General features: G+C 35.5%; 1 protein-coding gene across 2 annotated transcripts in view; it reads right to left on the bottom strand.

Moving 5' to 3' along the window:
* PLPP1 (phospholipid phosphatase 1) overlaps positions 1-22,960 on the bottom strand; it is a 77,367-nt gene that overhangs the window by 30,485 nt on the left and 23,922 nt on the right. Inside the window, exon 2 of one of the 2 annotated variants that reach the window (XM_054687967.1) lies at positions 16,095-16,249. In XM_054687967.1, the coding sequence (XP_054543942.1) occupies positions 16,095-16,249 (155 nt within the window). Of the gene's footprint in view, positions 1-4,582; positions 4,735-16,094; positions 16,250-22,960 lie in introns of both variants that reach the window. The other variant, XM_054687968.1, reaches the window with a different exon arrangement.

Raw genomic sequence — 22,960 nt, 5'->3', positions numbered from 1 at the left:
AATTGTAGTCACAATGCTGTACATTACATCCACATAACTTATTCATTTTACAACTGGAAGTTTGCACCTTCTGACCCCATGCCCATTTAAAGAGCAAGTAGGTCCTTTAAACAAAATAAAAAATAGAGAGGAAAATGGGAACTCACGATAAAATCTTTGTTTCAAAAACACTTTTTTTCCCTCTTTTACAAAAGGGGGCTATAAAAACTTAGGATCTCTAATTCTAAAACACACCAAAAAGGTATAACATCAGTTATAGATACTGCTTATAAAGAAAACAATGACTGCACCGAAATAAGTTCAGTCTACCTGAAATAACAAAACTTTACGTTTTTGTATTCAAAATAAACTGACATCTACTAAATAGACAATGAAATATTAGACAAAAACCATGGTTTGTTCACAAAACAAACTTTCCCAGCTAGAGTATCTGACAGAATCTTTAATCTTATCAAATATTCCTTTAAATCAAAGACATACAACATATGTGAAAGAGTAAAGTGGTTCGAGGGAGGGAAACTAATACAGAAACACAGGGCTCTAACACTGAGGCCAGAGGAGCCAGGGGATGAGACTGACAGCCCAGTCCTGTCTCTCCAGGACACTCAGAAGTCTCACCCAAAGACTAACAGGTGAGTCTCTCCTCCTCCAAGGAAACATTTCAAAATTCTTCCCTTTTTATTTTTCATTTACTCTTGTAAAACAGGGGTTAAACCTCCCTCAAGTCCTACTAAAGCTGGGTGTGAAAGTGTGCACCAGTGTAATAAGTTTCAAGGCATGAAAATGCTTTCAAATTTTTTACAAATTCACAAACCAATTTAAAGAGTACTGTGCAGCAACATTATAAAAAATTACATTTGCTGATAAATCAGTCACACACTGGCTACTGATTGCTGATTGAAGTTTGAGGGGGAGGGAACATGAGTAACAAAGTTTTGACTAAGATGCATCTAGTTTTCCTGCTTCATCTTAAATTTACATAAACGATTTTTACAAAGCATGCAAACATTTCCATTTAGAAAGGACCAGCTCTTCAGGGTGAACCTTACTATAGGTGACATAAATGGTGCCTCCTGAAAATTATTTCAAAAACATGATTATCAAAAATTCTTTCCTTATCTCCAGGATTCCATTATTAAAATGTTAAAGCTGTGAAAAGTAGACTACGAGCCCTACAAAAGCAGGGTGAAATTTTAGGCATTGAATAGAATGTTAGTGCCACCGCAGTGACCCAAAACAAGGTACAAAAAACTTAACTGACGGTGCTATTAGGTTAAAGGTAAACACCCTTTATTTAAACACATTAAGTCCCATAAGAATATATGCCTCATTAGAGTCCTTAATGTGAATGACTTCAGATCATTTCCTGAAAACAGGTCTTACAGGAAAGGAAAACGAGATGTACCTCTAGGGAAACTTTACCTCTGCAATACTGCTTAGGATTCTGCCTGACTGCCTCCAACGGCAGCATTAAAGTATATACTGCCTTCTCATGCTCTTAAGGTATTCCAGGAACTGCTTTGATAGATTAGCAAACAAAATTACAGCAGCTGGGGCCTCCCCTGTGGCGCAGCGGTTGAGCGCTGGGTTGCGAAGCTGCCCGCGGCCTCTGCGGCGCCAGTTCGATGCTCCCCGGTCACTGGAGGAGGGTCCCGCATGGCGCGCAGACCTCTCCTGCTGCCTGCTGCTCCCCTCAGCGGTGTACCTCAGTCCTTCTGCCTGCTCTGCTCCCCGCTCTGGCTCTGGTGAATTCTCTCGCCCTCCCGCGCTTCTGACTGTACCCAGTGCTTGTATAAATAATCTCTTTAAAAAAAAAAAATTATAGCAGCTGAAACTTCCAATCTCAGTTGCCAGCTGTTTCTCCTGTATAAGAACTATCTGCCAGAAACTGGTATTAATTTTTGTGAGTCTCCCTAGTCCTATAGATCCCTGTTTAGAGTCCCCCCAACTCTGGTTCTTGCCACTGACAAAAAAAAATTAGTTTGCTAAGAGCATTCAGAGCACTAGGCACAGATAAAAAGCTGATCGATACAAGTAGTATGAAACTTAACCCTCAATACTGGGGAAGTATGCAGGTTGAGGGGCTCTAGCACTAGGTCATCTTATGTCACTTTTTATTACATGCTCCATCTTAAAAAATAGAGAAATTATACATCATTTCTTCTAATTTAAATGTAGGACTGTATTTTACCTGCACATGACAGCTATATTCTTTTATCTTAACACCTTATTGTGCCCTTGAGTCATTCATGCCTTTGAAGTAGTCCACACTTCTGCTAACTGTGGCTATCTTGGAGTTGAGATGACTTGTCATGTGTTATTTACCCCAATTCCAAACACAGGATAAATTATTAAAGAACTAAAGATAACATTTGGGAAGAGTAAAACAGAATACTTTTGAAGATCAAAGCAAGTAATTATCTAAATAATTAAGATTCTACCATTTAAAACCTATATCCACAGTATTTCCGCAACATCTCCTTTCTATCACCACCAACCAAGATCATGTTATACATCCCTACATTTCACTCTAGTTACACACCTTCCACTCAAGGTCCACCCTCTCAAAATAGTCTAAAAATCACTGTGATACTTCCACTCCATATGAAATATCTCTGCCTCCATCCACTTTATTCTACTGAATCTCTCTCAAAGTCAAAATGGTACCATGATGTCAACAGTTTTATCAATTCTCCTTTACCTTAACCTCTCAGTAGCATTTGATATTACTGACCATATCCTCCTTATTGAAATTCTCCCTTGGCTTCTAAGAAACTATTAATCCTGGTTCTCTACAAGGCTACCTCACTCGCTCATTGTGCAGTCACATCAAAGTCTTGGCACAAAGTCTGAATCATAGTGCTGATTTTCAAAAATAAATTATTTTATTTGCTTTCTATAATTATACATCTAATAATACATTTATTTCAGTGTTGTCTGAAAGAAGCTGTGTTAACAAATGAACAGAAATTATTGTACATTGTGCATAAAACCACTGCCCTAAGCAGTATTTGTCTTTGTTGATATGGATGATATGACAATTGTACTTTTATATAGCACCTATTAGTGGTCTCTTTCAAAAATGTATACTGAAATTTACTTGCTCTTTTATTAAATATAATGTTCTCACAAATGATGTCAAACTCGTCAAAAATTTCCCAGTTAATAAGATATAAACAGGGGCCTCCCCTGGTGGCACAGCAGTTGAGTGCTGGGCTGCGAGGCTGCCTGCAGCCTCTGCAGCGCCGGTTTGTTCCCAGGCCGCTGGCGAGGGTCCCACCAAAAAAAAAAAAAAAAAAGATATAAACAGGTCTTTGCTGAGTGTGTAATTAAGCCTTGCAACTTGCTGCACAGGCTGTGCACATCCACACAGTGCCTGCTGGTGCCCTGTCCTGCTGCGGCCTGCTGTCTGTAGCAGATTTCTGTAGTATGGTTTGTGCAGTACCAGCCTTCTCATTGAGATATAAAGTAGAAAGACAAGTGCACTTGTAGCAGTGTTTATCTGAGAGCACTTGAATCTTATCTGAAATCAACTACTATATGCAACTAAGGGTCCTAGTAACATTTTATATTTAAATAGTAATCATTCAAAAATTAAACGGCAGGCTCCATTCTGAGCAGCGTGGCACCATTTCTGCTTTCAAGGAGCTCAGTTTTAAGAAATAAACATTTGTATAGGAAAGGTGTTCTTTTATTGATTACGCACCACAAACTGTGAGTTGATTAATTTTCAGTGCTAATATGGAGCTGTGATCACTCTTGAATAAGATACTACATTTCTAAACTAAGAAAACGGGGTGTTTTTAAATAAACTCCAAAACAGAGAAGATGTATATGCTGTTATCCTATTGGTCCATCTCTGAGATAGGACCATATTTTCTGCTTTTAATAAACATAAGTCTTATTTCCAAAGTTACAAGTTATGAAAAACATAAAACTAATTTAAATCATGGTGTCTTAAGTTGAGATGATAAAAATCATCTAGTCCGATCGCTGAAGTCTTCTCCCTAGAACACATTCTCTAAGCATTTCCACCTGAAATGTTAGCAAGCAATAGTTACTATTATGTTTCAGTACCAGTAACAATTATTCTGTGTTCCTGTTCATTATATATATAGAACTCTGACCTTTATTTTTCACTTCTAGAATTATCTAAAAATGATTTAAATAGGTAAATGAAGTTTTAACATAGCAATTTTTCTATTCTAGAATTCAGTAACAAAATAGATCATAAATACAGATTCAGTAAATTATAAGGTTATAAAGCATATGCTGGAAACACTGATACAATACTCATTTAGCATGATTATTGAAACAATAGCAAATCAAACCTCTAAAAATCACAGTAACTGAAAAGATTAGCATAAAACATACACACACTCAGTAGGTTTTTCTAATCATACCCTGTTATTCTTTGACTCCTATTAAAATAGCTGAGATTATCTTGATCAAATAACACCTTCAAGTAAGGATTAAAAACGCACCTGCTTTAAAGGGTTATACATTCAATCATTAACAGATTAACACAAAATTAAGCCAACTGTCCAAAAGCGATAAACTTGGAAAAGTGGATTTAACTTACAACGATAATATTGAATGGAATGAGTATTCCACCTAATAACGCATAAGATATGGTGTCTTCTTTATAAGGGTACTTGATGGAATCATCACTACAGAAAAATCCTCGTTGGAAGGGGGTATGCCTTGAAGTAAGAATTGCAAAAGGCAATCCAGCTAGTAAAGGGAATAAATGAAAATATCATTAAAATGAAAATATCACAACTACATAATGGCAATAATTATCCCAGAGACTGTGTTTAAAATGCATTTGCCATGAAAATGAATAGCACATATAAAAAGAAATGCAGCAATGCATGCAACAGAATTTAGAAAGATTATAGTTTAGAGATTTTTCTCCAGAGGAAACAAAGCTTCTAAATCCTCCACTAGGCAATTTAACCAAGAACATCATCTTCTCTTTGTTTCTGCCCAAATACACTAAATGGATTTTCAGAGAAAGAAAAAAATCCCTTCTGATCTTGTCATTTAATCACCACGTTTTCAACACTATTTTCAAGACAATTTGTGACAAACTTTGCTTCCAAAGTTAAAACATTTTTTCAGAGATTAATTTTTATTTATTTATGCATACAAGAACTGGGATGTAGGCCAGAGGTGTGGAGTAGGGGGAGAGGGGTATAGGATTCACCAAAGGCAGAGTGGGGAGCAGAACAGGTGGAGCTACTGAAATACCCTGCTAGGGCAGCAGTGGGTGAGACAAGAGAGGTCTGCTGCGCCATGTGGGTTAGTGTCCTGGCTGTGGATGGAACTCATGCCACACTGGCTGGTTCTAGCTTCATAGCACTGAGACTTTAACCCCTGTGCCACCAGGGAGGCCCCTCCCCATGTCTCTGTAGTACTCTCACATTTAGATAGCTACTGGCGAAGCTATCAGCATAATGAAATAAAGCTTTCTCCACTTGTACCTGCACTGTCTACTGCAAGTGTAGAGCTTTGGTGAGAAGGAATCTGAGCCTAAACCAAGTCTCTTAAGAAAAGTTTGCACAATAGAGTCAAGCACAACAGCACCTATAAGAGAGCTATTTCTGTTTTCACCTTCAATGTTTTTCCCTAAATATCACATCTCACAGTCACCTCATTAACTTTTACTTAAAGTGAACTTTAAGAATTCAGTTCTTTACTTCACTGAACTGGCAGACTGATTAATACTGCAGCATACTGACTAGTACTGCTTCATGAAAGAAATACAGTTTAGCAGAAGACTTCAACATGAGGCCTGCTTTAAGACTTATCCAAGTATGGAAGGTTCTTGCCTATGTGGTCATTCCCCCAGCAGTTAATACCATAACCACTACACTAACATACTCACTGTATATTCAAGTGTTCCTTCCCTGAGGATCCAAGCCTTGATGACCATATATAGTTCTAATTCCACTAAAGCACAAAAGGCTGAATGATAACTAACCCTCTGCCATTCTATCTATTTAATACAAATATCAAATATATTCAATCTATAAGGGTCAAATGAAAAGGAGAAGCACATTCCTAGTACTTTTATCTTCCTGTTTTTCATTTGGACCCTGAATACATGATCAACATTTATTTCTTTGTGTGAATTGATTTGCCAATAGTTGTCAACTTATTAAAAGTCTTTATGATGCTCAGAAGGTTCCCAAAGTCTAGCTTTAGCAAATTCCACATTTATATAATACACACACACACCACACAAAAGAGCTAAAGCTGATTGACCTTTACACTGCCTCTTATCTGAATTCAGACTATTTATCCTCTGATTCACCAAATTGTTTGCATTCAGAGGATAGGAGTAACATGCCCAAACCTTTAAAACAAACACCATGGTTGCAAACAAACCATTTGCACTTATTAGAATATACTTTGTATAATCAGAGCTATGATTTTAGTTGTTGCTTGTTCTATACAGTAACTAAACATTGAACCTTTAACCAATAACCATACTTTAACCCAACTAGCAAGTTTATTATTTACAAAGAATCACCACTTCTACAATTGACTTAACTTGTAAGAATGCTATACATAATAACTGAAACTTTCAGTGTTTACATTAATATTTTTGAACTGGTTTGATTTTTTAATAAGCATTTCTTTCTTCTGCAGTAACAAAACATGTTTATAGTATGGAAACTAAAGCCACATATGATTATGGTCCAAAACTCAGTAGGTTTTATGTCCTTTATCTCAGGAAAAATTGTTGTTAGACCAAAATATATTTAAAAATATTTTCAATAAGCATATTCATTAATACTAAGGAGGTTAACTTTAAACACACAAAACATGTTAGAAATTACTCTTAGATTAAAAAAAAAAACAGCATAGGAGAGTGACAAAATAAACTCACAAATATATTAGCCCATTTTATAAAATAGGAATATTGAAGTGGGCAAATATTGGATGAATCCATTGTGTAAGGAATTCTCCTATGTGCTAATGGGAATACAAAGTTGAATTAGGCAGAGTACAAAATGGTAACAGAGAATAAGCAGAGGTACAAAGGTTTATGATCATCCAAAAGAGAATGAGAGTTGGTGAGACTCTAAGTGATGATATTCAAAAAGCTGGTGGTTGTCAGTCAGAATCTCAGTTGAGGGCCTGGTATAGATACAGAATTGGGGATATAAAAACTGTAAAGCCACTAAGGCATACGAATTTGTGCAGGATGGATATGAAGTAAAAAGTAGAGGGTTAGACATAGGACAAGAGCAATATTAATGGTGAACACAGGAAGGAGATCTACTGAAGAGACAACGGTGGGCGAGGGAAGGTCAGGAAACAGCTACATCACTGAGACCAAGTCCAGAGAGAGCATTTCAGGAGGTGACTGGACATGGTATTCAACAGACCCGTGAGAATGAGAAATGGAGAAGGCAGCTTTGGTTCCCCAACGCCAAAAGGTCTCCCTGATCTTGCCGTTTGTTTCTGGAGTTCCTTGTATCCTTTCAATAAAACCCAATTTTACTTTCAAATTGGTTTTATTTAAAACTGATTTTAATAAGGAAGAAGGGATGGAAACCAGACTACAGAAGTTTTAGTAAGGAATGATAAGAAAATAAACATGAATCTACCATAGATGCACACTATTCTTTTGAGAGTATGAGTGAAGAGATTATACCACAGAAGGTCTTCCAAACACTTTGGACTACTAAAATACAAATACTTGGGATCTCTTATAAAAGCCCATAAGATGTATTACAGCAATCTCATTACCCAATGCTATTTCACTTTCATTAATTAAGCTTGAATATAGACCCCTAGGGAGGAGGTGGGGAGAAGATCAAATCACTGGCCTCAAGAGCTAAAATAGTACAGATTCCAGTACTGAAAATTTTGGAACTGGATCAAAGACTCATTTAAATAAGAGCTGGCAAACAGCACTGGGCCATGTACAAGCAAGACTGACTTAAAGGCTGAGGACAAAGCAGGCCTGAAGAGCAAACAAAAATGACTAGTCTGACCCATGAGAATAAGAAATGGAGAAGGCAGCTTTGGTTCCCCAATGCCCAAAGGCCTCCCTTATCTTGCCATTTTGGTTCTGGAGTTCCTTGTATCCTTTCAATAAAACCCAGTTTTACTTAAGTCAGAAAGGAATTCCCCTTCTTGCCACTAAGAGAGCCATAACTAAAACAATGATCGTCACTCCCATTTTCTTGAGAGCATGTAAGTTATTACTAATTTTTTGATTACCCTATATAATGTTACAGCAAACATTTCCAATACCAAACCTTGTTTGCACATCAAATTATTTCTTTAGAATATATTTTTATGTGGAATTATGGTATATAAAAAACTAAGTATTTTTTTAAATTTTTATTTAAATTTTATTTTTATATTCCCCATACAATTACAACCCCCTTATTTTGACCTCAAGCCCTTCTTTCCCCACCCTCCACCCCCCACAGAGTGTCTCTGGTTCATAGTTGTTTGCTGATTTTGATATTTTCTTTCTTATAGTTATTCTTTTTCCTGGTCCCTTATTTAAGTTTTCTAGATTCCTACTATGAGTGAGACCAAAATACTAAGTATTTAATAGTATATAAATACTAAGGTCCTTGACAAACTGCTCCAGAAAGCTTATTTTATACCATTAATTTACTCAATAACCACTGCTTATACAAAATATAGAAAAACAAAATTTAAGGAATGATATTGGATGCCATCTTTGACTTCTACTCTAGGTTTCAAAGGCAAAAGTGAAGGTTTCCATTTGCTCTTTACCAACTCAAATCAAACACCCTTTTCCTTTTATCTGAAAGATTACATCTCTAAAAACAATCCTTTTCACTTGTCAAGTGACTACATTTGTCAAGCAGTTTCTCTTAACACTTCAATTAACAAAATTCATTCTGATTCCTTTTTAAACAGTTTTACTGAGATACAGTTTATACACCATAAAATTCATCCATTCTAAATATACAATTCAATGATTTTGATAAATATATAGAGTTGTACATTATTACCACAACCCAATTTCACAACATATTCATTATGCCAGAAATTCCCATGAGCATTCAATCTTTGCGTCCACTGCCAGGGAACCATTCATGTTTTCCAAAGGAACAAAAATCTGCCTTTTCTGAATGTTTCTCAGAAATCATTCAATATATGGTTTTTTTTTTTAAATCTTTTTATTTATTTATTTTTTATAGAGGCATGTTTTATTTATTTATTTTGTTTCTTTGCTTGTTTTTTGTTTATACATGCACTGGGTACAATCAGAAGCGCGGGAGGGTGACAGAATTCACCAGAGCCAGAGTGGGGAGCAGAGCAGGCAGAAGGACTGAAGTACACTGCTGAGGGGAGCAGCGGGCGGCAGGAGAGGTCTGCGCGCCATGTGGGATCCTCCGCTGGTGGCCAGGGAGCAGCCGGGGATCGAACCGGCACCGCAGAGGCCGCGGGCAGCTTCGCAACCCAGCGCTCAACCGCTGCACCACCGGGGAGGCCCAATATATGGTATTTTTAAGTGGCCTACAGAGTTAGCATACTGTCTTTGAGAATCATTCATGTTGTAACATATATTCTGTTCCTTTTTATTGCTGAATAATACCCTAATGAATGTATATACTACATTTCGTTTATCCATTCAGTTAGTAGACATTTGTGCTGTTGCCAATTCTGGCCTATTATCACTAATGCTACTATAAACATTTGTATACAAGTCTTTGGAAGATACTTACGTTCATTTCTAATAGTAGACACCTAGGAGTGAAATGGCCAAATCATAAATCTGTTTCACTTTTTAAAAAACTGCCAAACTTTTTTCCCCAAAGTAACTGCAACTGCTTTATAAGGCTTGTCATATTAGCTTAAAAATCAGATTCTCTACGTATTAATATAGCATTCTACCTTCTACCAGTGAATATTTATAATAGCTCAAAACAAAGTATGTGATATGGCAACTCACTATTTCCACAAATCAAATGCAACAAGAACGCTTCACCAGAGGCAGAAAAAAACAACATAAGAATATGGTCACATAACATCTTTTACTTCCTCTTGCACAAATAGTAAAGATCATGAAACCATAATATAAATACTAACAACTGTGTTGGAGAAATTGGTGTTAAACTACCCAGCAAAATTGATCAAATGTGGTGAAATGATTTTTCTGACATGTGAAGTGAATTCTTCTAATACTTAAAACTATGCAAATGCCTTCACAAGATATTGTTTAAAGGTTTATCCATTCAATGGTTTAACATTCATGTTATTCCTCTGTATTGAAAAATAATATTTCATTACATGGATAGGAAACATATCAGATGCCAGGAGAGAATGGCATGCAATCCGGAGTCCACAAATAGCAAATCATAAGGAGACACACGGCCTCAGGACTAACAGAAAGCAACACCCTCAGAAATTCTGACACAAAGATGTCAAGCACCTTGAGATTTGTTGCAAGGTCAAGTACCACAACTTCAACAACTTGCAAGACTAAAAGACCCCCCCAACTGGCAGACCAAAAGATGGGATGAAGTTCCTTTATGAAATATCTCAGGGACCATATTTCTCTAAATCTTGAACAGAAAGGGAAAGATGGACATGGAGACTAGACACCTAAACCTATCAAAGATACAGATTAAACTGCATAATGGGACTATTGTTTTTGTTACCTAACTGCACCCTTAGGTTTAACTTATAAGTGAGGTGCGTGTTTATGATCATCATAACAGGAGAGTATGGGAATATGTAGTATATGGAAACTCTGTACGATAGTTGTGATTTTTCTGTAAATATCAAACTGTTCTAAAATTAAACTTATTTACAAATCAAGGTTAAAAATATATCCTGATAAAATCTGAAGGAAAAAAACTGCTGTCAGCAGATCATATGAAAAAGAAATACTAAAAGTAGTTTCAGTCAAAGGGGACATTACTCCAGAAAGTAGCAGACATGCAAGAAGCAAAATTAGTACCAGAAAGGTAAATATATGAATAAACCTAAGTTACATTTGACAATATCACATAACTATAAAGTCATATTGGTTCTGAATATCTAAAATTAAAATATACGATAACAATAATATAAAAAGCAAGAAAAACACAAAGAAAGTTTAAATGTATGTTTTTAGTATGAAAGAACCAATTTATATTAGGCTAATAACAGATGTTGCAATACCTAGAGTAACCACTAAAAGAATAAAGTATGTGTAACTTACAATCTAATAAAGAGTACAAATGGAACACCAAAAATAACTTAAGAGGATGAATGGAGAATAAAAGTAACATTAAACTTTTGCAAATTTAAATATCATGAAATGTTGAATACAAATGTCAGTAATTACATCAAAAATTAATATCATCATACCACACCTTAAAGATGTTAAAAATACTTAAAATAACTCAAAGATCTTTGGATGTAGTTTCTCAAATACATGAATACAAAAAGGGTTAAAACTAATTTTTACACATGACTGGCAGTGTGCTTGGCACTAAGAATACAATGGTAAGCAAACATTCCTACCACAGAGTAAAGCCTATCTATTGCCTTGCATCTATTGGAGTGTATCTGGGAAAAGTCAGCAGAGCACATTTGTCAACATGGACACAATGGAGTTATAATATCCCAATGTGGCTAGTAATTTCTTTTTGATAAACCAGTTTCCTGGACTAATAAAGAGAAAGAGTAGTAAGAAAGACTTACCGTGGCATAAAACCCAGAAAATGCCAATGTTCTCTTACTGTGCAAGATATTTATAGTGCCTTTAGCCATAAATAACAGCTTACTTATACATTATTTTTTAGCTTATAAAATTAAGCATATCCATTCTTTCTTGTGACTACCAATTTCTTAATAACTGTAAGCTGTTCAAAAACCATAAAAATTTAGCCTCAATTATTTCCTTTGAGGATAGTAATTCCTTCGAGGATAGCCCTAAAGAAATATTTTTAGACTACATGCCAAAAAACAAAAACTTTGGAAAATCCATAAATTGGTTGTAAATGGTCTCCCTCATCATCCTAAACATCAAATCTCAAAGTTTACAAATACAGTATTTTTTAACAATTCAACCATAAAATGTTATTCTATATTGTCTTTTTCCTCAAGCATTAACAGAGTACTCAAAAGTAACTTTAAAAAGCATCAAAAACAATGACTACCAAAATGGAAAAAATATTTATTCCAAGTTTATTTTATCCTTTAAAATGAATGTTATTTAATATATTATATTAACTAGTAATACCTGTAGCAAAAATCTGAGGATAATCAATACTAGAAAAATGCTTGTGCTGAATGTTATACAAAAGCCAAGCATTCTTTGTTACTCTAACCCACCACATCAGCTGAAAAAAAATAAGTACATTATTTTAAATTTTGGCTTAAGAGGCTATAGACAGTCCTGCTTTTTAGAATAATCACCAAGGAGTTCACGAAAATCCCCAACCAAAAACTGAAACCCATATCCTAAAACAAGAGAATTTTAACACTTCAAACAATGGAGACATAATGGAGCCATGGAGGTTGGCAAGCCCCCAGGAACAAGCAAAAGAGTTTTGATTTATTGTGCAGTTTCAAAATACCATTGTTTGAATTTTTTTAATTTTCTTGATGACAGACAAAACTAAACTTAATCTTCCAAGACAAACTATGTGGAAGTGGGTTAAGACAGCTAAGTGTCACAATTTATCAAAATAAAAAAGGACTGATTTCTAGCAGGTTTTAAAATTTTTAAAAACAGTATGCTTTAAAGGGTGAAAAAACAGAAGTAGATTACACGAAAATTTCATATATTAATAATCCCACAACTCAAAGAAAAACATGACTATTTTTCTCCCTCCCACCCCACACTTAATACATTACAAAGATCTTTCTGTGTCACTAAACATCAAAAACTATAAAATGGACAAATATATTTAATCATAAATATCATAATGTTTAATATCATAAGATATTAAAGGGGTGAATCATAAGAAATCCCCTAGAGCTGAATTAATTTATTTCCAATTTTCTGCTATAAAAATATGTTGCAATGAACATTCTTGTAACTAATTCCCTAATGAAGTTATTTATTTCCTTAGGATAAACTGCTTGAGATACAACATCTAGGTTCAATGATACATTACTTTTAATACCAACTTATGCCCCTGCCAGTTTTGTGTATGAGTGTATCCGTTTTCTTTCCTTGACATGCTGGAAATATCTCACCATTGCCAACATAAGAGGCAAAATCAAGTTTTTAGTATTGCTTTAAAAGGAACTTCTTTGATTTCCTCAGAATATTCAATCTTTTTTCTTAAAATATTTTGGCTTGTATCAAGTTTCTGCATTCATCTTTTTCTCTCTAATATATGAGTACTTATAGAGAAAAAGAGATTAAGTCTTTTCACATACATTTTTTCTCATATATATTGCTAGTTTGTCATGATGCAGTTTAGGTCACTGAGACTAAAACAATGTCTCTTTAGGAGTACTGTAAATTGGCCACAAGAAAACACTGGCTAAACTATTACTTTGAGCTAAACATTTTCTACTAAAAGGTTGTAACATCATAACATAATCAAGACCTAAGGAAAGAAGCTACTCACAGTCATTACTCAAGTGAATTTAAAATATTAAACACAGATGAGTTTGCTATCCCCCAAACTATATGCATTTTAAACTCCAGAAAACATTTATTGTAATATAAGAACTTTGGATTTCACACTGTTTTGCTGCTATCAATACTCAAAATTTATATGAAATTCAAACTTTTATCTTTTTCTAGAAAAAATTTACAAAAGCAAATAAGGAATTGCTAAGAGAGAAGGTTAACTTAGAGGAAGCTAGAAGGGGAGAAAAAAAATTGGTGTGAAATACAAAGTAGATCATTAAAACCCCATACATAAGTATGTATTATTTGTATACTAAACTTTAAGCGAAAAAACACAAGAAATCTATAATTCTCTGAATGTTGCATCTTTTCCACTAGCTGATAAAGAAATAGCACAAAATGAATGGACCTCAGATTGTGAAAAAAAAAAAAGTCAGGTTTAAAATGTTCTATCACCCAAAATTCTATGACTCATCAAATTATAAAACATGAGTATAAAGTGATATCAAAGACTAATCATTTACTTTATAGGAAATAAACTGTCTTCTACAGCTTATGCTTAGACAGCTTCTATGCTGTAGATATGCTTCTACAGCTTATAAACTATTAAAATAAACAAATCTATCCTAGAAATATGCAAGAATACTTTCACATTAGTCCACCATAAGCATATTTATGGCCCAGAAAGTGACCAAATATTACTTTTTAATATAAATAAATTTGCATTAAAATATCTTTCCAAGTCACTTCTCTTTAACAGCAACCACATGGAAATTAATATCAAAGAACTCAAGGACTCATGTCACGTCTTTTTATTACTTTTAAAAAAATTAGCTTAATTGCTCTTAGTTTAAGCTGTTTGATATTTATAACAACTCAAAAATATGTGTTATAAAGTAAAAAACAAGGCACAAACCTGAATTTAGTGTACTCATAATTATCTAAAAAACTGATCAGCTAAAGGAAATAATATTAAAGTATTAATAGTGGTCGTCTTCAGGTAAAACTGGGGTGATTTCTTTCCTTTTGCCTTATAATAGATTTTTAAATTGATAAATATATATTATTTATATAATTAAACTTTTTTTTTTTTTTTTTTTTTTTTAAAGAAAAAGAAGGTATATACCAAGTCAAACAACTGAAAAGTAACTTCGTGATCCTCAAGCAATCATCTATTCAAATGCAGGGGTAATTTTTCTAAAACTTTATCTGGCAACAGCTGCTTAAAAAGTAACAGCTAATAGCTAAGACAGGTATCTTATATTTCTTACATGAACCATAATATTGTCTGTTGTCTGTTTTCATCTAAGTGGCAATACTGAACACTTTCCTGTATGCTGTTTCATAAGCCCATTGGATAAAACAGAAGTTACCACAACTAGAATTTTCTTCAGAAAAAAGTAAGTATATCTCCTTAAACTAAATCCCAGATTTTTTCCCCCTTTTACTCCTACAAAAGTGGTTATAATACAATTAGATAGACTATATATAAAGAAATATTCAACATATTGTGAACAACTTCCAAGTACCCTTCACGACCAGAACACTGTACTAATGATTATTTTACAAAAAAATCCTAGCCTAAAAAATAAAATGAAATCAGATATAAACTGGAAAATCCACACATAATACTCTTAATTTGGGAGCAAAGAAAAGTCCATCCTATAGTGGAACAAGGCTAATGAATCTGCTAAGATAATAATTTTTTTAAACTACCTGGGAAAGATAAGCAATCAAAGGAGAAATATGGCACTCCCAAGAGCTCAAGAAGTTAAGTCTTTACTATGCTCCGTCCTCCTATTTCCAAGTCACATAAAAAGACATAGGGCAAGATTCAGGAATCAGAGCCAAGAAATGAAGAAAGTAGTCACAGTATCTCAAGTGCTAATCTTAACCTAGTTTGTGAAACTAACCCTAGAAGGCAAGTTTCCAATAATCTAAAATAATAAAACTATTACCTACAAACTTATAGTCTAAAAGATTGTACAATTTTAAAATATAGGGATACAACTTGATGCATTCTGAGGATTTGACTTTGCATATGTATTTACATTCTTTCTGCCAAGTCCTTATCTCAGATTTTATTAGTAAACCTATCATCTCCTTTTTTAAAGCCTCAATTTCTATTTGATAATATATGCATGAAAAAACATATATAATCTTAGTTTCAGCTCTGCCATAAAACAGCTTACTGGGTTTCAACAAATATTTGGATCTAAGTTTTTTTACTCGTACAGTGAAAAGAGTTGATCTACATTATTTAAATGAACCCTTCCATTTTAAAATTATTATTCTTCATAATGACATCAAATTGTTTTGGGTATCTTTACCCTTTAATTGGAGAAATACCATCTCTGCATTTAAACAGTGGACGTATTCCTCAAGCAATCATTCACCACATAAACACTGGTGAAGATAGTACTATAAACTTAACCCCACCCCAATTTCATCACTTCATCCAATTTCCAGCACAACCAACCCATCACTACCTACTTATTAATTTACTTACAGAGGATATGGGTAAGCCAAGCCCCACTATGGAGAGCAAGGTGGTTGGGATGGTACTGTCTTTGTACGGATACTGGATGCTGGTGTCTGTACAGAAAAAGCCCCTCTGAAATGGATATATGCGGCCCAAATTTAGACCAGCCATGGGTATGCAAGCTGTTGGGGAAGGGAAAAAAAGACACACATGGTTAAATTCAATTCACTTTGTTTAGGAAGTAAAGTCTATTAAATGGAATGTAAAACTGAACTGTATTTTGCCCTTCCTGCAAAGGAATCAATACTCCATAATACCAACAGCGCAGTCTGAGGAAACCATGCAAAACATTCACTTATCAGCCCCACCTTTAATTTATCAAAGTAAAAAGTATCTTATTTCCGTTGACCTCTGATTTTAGAGACAATAAAAGAAACGAAGAAAAATGTAAAACTGGTCCACAGAAAAGTAAAACTGAGAAAAAATGATTTTATATTTCATAAATTTCATTAATGTTTAATTGCATTGCTCAGTAACTGTTCAAGGAAAAAAGTCAAACTCAGGAAATACATTCACTAATTAGCAATATCATAATAGCCAAATGTAGCTGAGGGGAAAGACATAAAATTATACTTTATATTAAACTTTCAGTAAGATTAGAAAAAAACAGAAATCATAAGTACATTAGATAGTAAAAACAGAAAGAAAGAAGTCCTTTGTCTTCCAAAGACAAATTTTAAATTATTTTTATTAAACCTGACAAAGCTCTGATACTACTTTAACCAACTATACAGGAATAATTTTCAATTGAAATTTTATACCTAAATAAAAGGACACTAGGGCCTCCCCGGTGGCGCAGCGGTTGAGCGCTGGGTTGCGAAGCTGCCTGCAACCTCTGCAGCCGGTTCAATCCCCGGCTGCTCCCCGGCCACCAGAGGAGGGTCCCACATGGCGCGCAGACCTCTCCTGCCGCCCGCTGCTCCCCTCAGCAGTGTACTTCAGTCCTTCTGCCTGCTCTGCTCCCCGCTCTGGCTCTGGTGAATTCTCTCACCCTCCCGCGCTTCTGACTGTACCCAGTGCATGTATAAACCAAACAAACAAACAAATAATAAATAAATAAATAAGACATGCCTCTAGAAAATTTAAAAAAATAAAAAAAAAAAATAAAAGGACACTAAATCACCAAAGAGAATTAAATAACATAAATTCACAGCTTCTTCATATTAACTATGAAGCTTCTTCAAATTTACTATTCTATTAGTCCAATGTTATAGCTACTCACCATATGCTCAATACTAGGCTAGACCATACACAGGGGAGACAAATTAGTGTAATATAGACACTAGGTTCAAGAGCTTAAAATGCAAAAGGAGAAACAGGATATATACTTGGGAAATTGTTTAAAAAGCAGTATCAAGATAGATTTTTTGGGGGGATACAATTGTTCAGTATCCTGACTGTGATGATAATTACACAATCTCAGCATTTGGCCAAAATGCAAAGAAATTTTATAACTGTACAAAAATGTATACATGTGTTGTACAACTTTATAAATGTACAACAAAAATATTTTATTGTATATAAATTTAAAAATAGCATAAATGACAGAAAATAAGACTCGTTTCTAAAATGGTACAAAAAGGTCCTATAGGAATTCAGAGGTCAACACGAAATGCAGTAGTTAGAAAATACTATAAAGAAAAGGCAGTTGAGTTGAACTTAAAAGAGTACTTAAATCACAGGTAACAGGGAAGAGTTCAAGGAGAGCATTCAGTGGTAGAGGGATGCAAAAACAGCATGAGGTCTCAACAGCACAGAAGGAATGGGCAAGGAGTTTTCTAGGGACATGACATTTTATAGCCAACATGTACTGCATGCTCACACATGGCAGGCACTAGGCTACACAGATTAATTAGCCCTGGAGTACTATATATATATTTCTCCCATTTCTCTCACATAAAGTTATTATGAAGCTTAAAGAATGCAGAACCTTGCTGAAACTAGTAAGAAGTGAAACCAGGATTCCAACACACAGTTTCTGGAGTCAGCAAACACATGGCCTCAATGGAGGTGAGTGATCTGGCTAACTTAACAGGTTAGAATTGCGGCAAGAAAGATATAATTGCAGGGGAGGGGAAACTATCCTTTGAAAAAGCTTACTCAGTATAAAACATGCTATGTTCACAATAAAAACTCAAAATTAACAGAAAATCTGTGCTACAAATTACTCTTAATTCTATAATTCTGTGGTTTTTAATGGGAGCACAGGTGCTTGAGATTTTTGTTTACTAAAAAGAAATTATGCATTAAAATACCAGCCTAAAAAGAGAATACATAAAAAGAAATATGCATGTAAAATACTGGCCTAAGGAAGCACTTACCCTATAGGTAATAAAATAACACTGTCTACTTATCCTCAGGATCAGCAACATAGAAAAATAGGGAGTTTTAGAAATTTAGGTAATTTTTTAAAGAAGCTGAAATGGTAACATTTCAAACAGCTTTTGAATGAATCCAGTAGTTCAACGGTAGGTTGTGTGTTGACAGTGCAAGGGAAAAGGATGTGTGAGAGGGTGATCTAGATATGGAAATGACTCAACTGACAGCTGGATCCTAGCTGGTGAAGCAGATCTGAAGAGGACATGTCAGGCTTGGCTATTAGGAGAATGATAGTTGTATTGTGAACTTAGGAGAAGAAACTGGTTTATGATGGAAGAAAACTACCTTAGTATTAAGAATATTGCCTTTGTGGCGACCTGGCATCTTCTTAAATGCTCAGCCTCATCTTTCACTATTCCCCATGCAATTTTTAAAAAAAAAAAAATTTATTTATTTTTTTATATATACAATAGCTGGGGTACAGGCCAGAGGTGCAGGGGGGTGAGAGAATTCGCCAGAGACAGAGCTGGGAGCAGAACAGGTAGATGGACCAAAAGCAGTGCTGAGGGGAGCAGTGGGTGAGACCAGAGAGGTCTGCCGCATGATGTGGGAAACTCCCTGGCCAGCCAGGAATCGAACCCGCGCTGCAGAGGCTACAAACAACTTCACAGCACTGAGCTCAACCCACTGCGCCACTGGGGAGGCCCCTGCAAGTTTGTTTTTGTTTCTGTTTTTAAGATTTATTTATTTATGCATACAAGAGCTGGGTGTAGGCCAGAAGTGTAGGGGGTGTTGAAAGGATTGACCAGAGACAGAGTGGGGAGCAGATCAGGCAGACTGAAGTACACTGCTGAGGGAAGCCGCGGGCGTGACAGGAAAGGTCTGCTGCACCGTGTGGGTTAGCTCCCTGGCTGGGATCATGCTGCATTGGCAGCCAACAGCTTCAAAGTGCTGACTTAACACCTTGGGCCACCAAGGAGGCCTCCCCATGCAGGATTTTAGGTTCCAATCACACTGAAACTTTTGCTGTTTTCAAAACCCTCCGTGCCTGCATATATGTTCAGCCTTCTACTGGCGATACCTGCCTTCTCATTACCCTTCAAGTCCAGACATTTCCTACTTACCTGCCCCATGAAACCTTGTATTTTAAATTGTTTTTGTATGTCTGTCCACAACCTGAGGGCCAAGACTATATAATTTTTGTATCCAGACACACACAGTTGGCTCAGAATAAAAATTCACTGAATGGCTAAGTGAAAAAATTACAGGATAAACATCAAAAGTAGAGAGAAATATGCATGATGTTGGCTTTAGAGGTGGTAACTTAAAGCCAAAAGAATGAAACCGTTCTCAGAGAAACCCTAAAGACTAATAGATAATCAGCTAAGGACTAGTAACCATTGTGAACTCATAAAAAGAGGCTATGAAGGGCCTCCCTGGTGGTGCAAGGGGTTAAGTCTCAGCACTTTGAAGCTGTTGGCAGCCACTGCAGCACCAGTTTGATCCCTGACAAGGGCGCTAATTCATATGGCACAGCAGACCTCTCCTGTCTCACCAGCTGCTCCCTTCAGCAGTGTATTTCAGTAGATCTGCCTGTTCTGCTCCTCACTCTGTCTCTGATGAATCCTCTCACCCTCCACACATCTGGCCTACACCCCAGATCTTGTATGCATAAATAAAAATAAATTTTAAAAAAAGAAGCTATGATAGAGAGGAACAAGGGATAATGACATGTTCTAGAGAGCCAGGGCTCTATCTTTCTCATCTCCCATCTGCATTGGTCATTCTTTGAACAAAATGAACAAGAGAGAAGTGGGACAATGGAAAAGTGATACAAAAGCCAAAAATGTATCAGTATCAAGTAGTGTAGAGTATCAAGTCTCTAGGTAAATCAAGGCTATCAAATGCTAAAACATCAAGAAGAGCAGAGATTGGGGAAAGACTTGGTCTGAGGATAAGCTGCAAGAGGACATTATATCATCTCCACAAATACAGTATCTTTATGAAGAAACTTTAATAATGAGCTTGAATATTACACTGCCATTGTCTTAGCATGAATCTCTTTCTTCAAGTTAAATGGCACAATAATTTCTTCTTTTGTTCATGTATTTTATATGAGCATGCACTCAAACACACACACCAATGGACTGAATTGTGTTCCCCCAAAATTTGTATGTTGGAGTTCTAGCCAGCAATTTGACTGTATTTAGAATAGGGTTTTTAGAGAGAATAAAGGTTAAGTGAAGTGACTTAATCCAATAAGATGAGTGGCCATACAGAAGAGATTTCTCTCTCCCATAGTGAGGAAAAGGTCATGTGAGGCTACAGCAAGAAGATAGGTTGCTGCCTTATCTGCAAGCTAGGAAGAGTCCTCATCAGAACCCAGCCATGCTGGTACCCTGATCTCAGAATTCCAGCCTCCAGAACTATGAGCAAATAAATTTGTTTTGAAGCCACTCAGTATGGTATTTTGCTGTGGAAGCTCAAGCATTCATATGCATGCTTGCCCATCCCCTTTCCTCCTTCCCACATACTCCCTGCCTACCCTAGACTCCCTCCTTCCCCCTCTGTCCCCTTCCCTCTCCCCCTCTTCCTCTGCTTTTGCTATCATCAGAATGTTTCCCATTTTTCCTTTACCCCAAATAGACTATTTGATAGCATTCTCTCCACAGTCCTGCTTTTAAGTGAGTACTTCAAGGAATGAACAAGTGAATTTTAAACAGTAAGCAGAAGCCTCGGAAGCAAGTAATAATCTTGGGTCTTTAGATTGTAAGTAACTTTTCTCTCCAAAAGGTTCAAGTTGAAAAAGATGAAAAACAAAAAACAACTGGTGAATAACCTATAAATAAAGTTCAAGCACATGCTAGGCAAGCACTTCAATTCTAACAACTATCTCTTCAAGCTTGTTGTCCACTAGGAACACTAAGTGCTAATGAATAAAGATAAATCCATGTTAACTACTAAAGCAAACCTGTAATTCATAAACTCCTGGAATCTGGGAGGCAATTTTTGTACAGCCCAACATTACCTCCAAGCAAAGCTTCTGACATGGTTATGGTAGTACTCCATTCACTCAGAAGGTCTCTTACTCTTTTCTGATGCAACTAAGAAAAGACACAGGGGCCCCAATGTTCTCTCTACTGGTCCACCCAAAATTGGCTCAAACTTTCCTGCAGAAAAGCAAAAGGATCCAATTTCCAAATGAGATGATGAAGAGTATCAAGCAATAATACTTCAAAATAGGACTTAACAAATAATTAACAATCACTTTCAGATTCATCTTTTTCTAGTCTCCTCAGAAGACTCTAGTCTCCTCCAGTAGTTTTCTACCGGAAACAAGCAGACCTGATATTCTATCACAGAGCACATATTTACATATGCTACTCCATGACAGAAGTGCTGAGTTTCCATTCCCAGCATCCATCCTATACACCCTCAAAGTTAGCAAAGGAATTAGGTATCTATGACTTTATTCCAAGATTCCCATTTGAAATGCTTTCATATTCTGTACTATACAGTATGACATATTGTATACTCTCAGTACAAAGGATAAATCATAATGTGGCCTCTAATTCACCAATAAAAATATTTGCTCTTACTGGAAGGAAGCACCTAAAATAATTATGATCACCTCACAAGATATTTAAATAGTAACGCTGCTAGTCTTGTTACAATTTATAAACCTGAATCACAAAACAAAAACATGCTTAAGAGAAAGGTTTGCTTCATAGTTAAAATTTAATATCATAGTTATTTGTGGATATTTACTGTAAGTCCTGAAAGTTTCACTACTCAAAACAATCATGTTCCATGGTCCTTCTCATCTATGTCCAAGCAGAATGGAAACTAACATATATTCAGTAACTAACACAGGTCACCATCACGCTAAGCCAGTTGTACATACATTATAACTATATATTGTTTTCACATAAGAACAAATTTATACTTTAGATTTCCTACCATCAAATGGGGGGGGGAATTTAAAAATCTTATCACTAGTATGAGTATGAATTTATACATATAGAAATACACCCATTATATTGTTAAGTAGGCAAACTAACCTATAAAAATGTTTAGTACAATTTCATTTATATAAAAAAAATTGTGTCTATGTCTAAATTACATTGGAGAGCCTGAAAGAATATATAACCAACTTTTAAGGTCTGATAGTTGTCTACATGTATATGTAGTTGTCTATATGATTATGTCACATATAATTAATTTTATATTTTATAAAATGCCTTATAATTAAAAAGTTTTTGTTGCACTTTCTGATGATTATGGTAATATGCAACTTAGCAGAAAATGTCCTACCTATGATAAAGAGATGTTAAAACCAGGGTAAGGGAAAAAGCCTATTCTTCTCTTCTGCTTAAAACAAAGAAACAAAGCAATAAAAATCCTTTAGCTTCTATGCCTGGTTGACAGGATCTTAGAGAAGCTTAAGCCTACAGTGAAATAATTACATTAGCAGTTTTCCTCCCTTGTTACTTTTGAGACCTGTGACAATTTAT

This window comes from Talpa occidentalis, unplaced genomic scaffold (genome assembly GCF_014898055.3).
Source record: "Talpa occidentalis isolate TD23 unplaced genomic scaffold, MPIMG_talOcc4v2.1 talOcc4.6, whole genome shotgun sequence".
Classification (NCBI taxonomy): Eukaryota; Metazoa; Chordata; class Mammalia; order Eulipotyphla; family Talpidae; genus Talpa; species Talpa occidentalis.
This window is presented reverse-complemented; position numbering and strand designations above follow the sequence as displayed.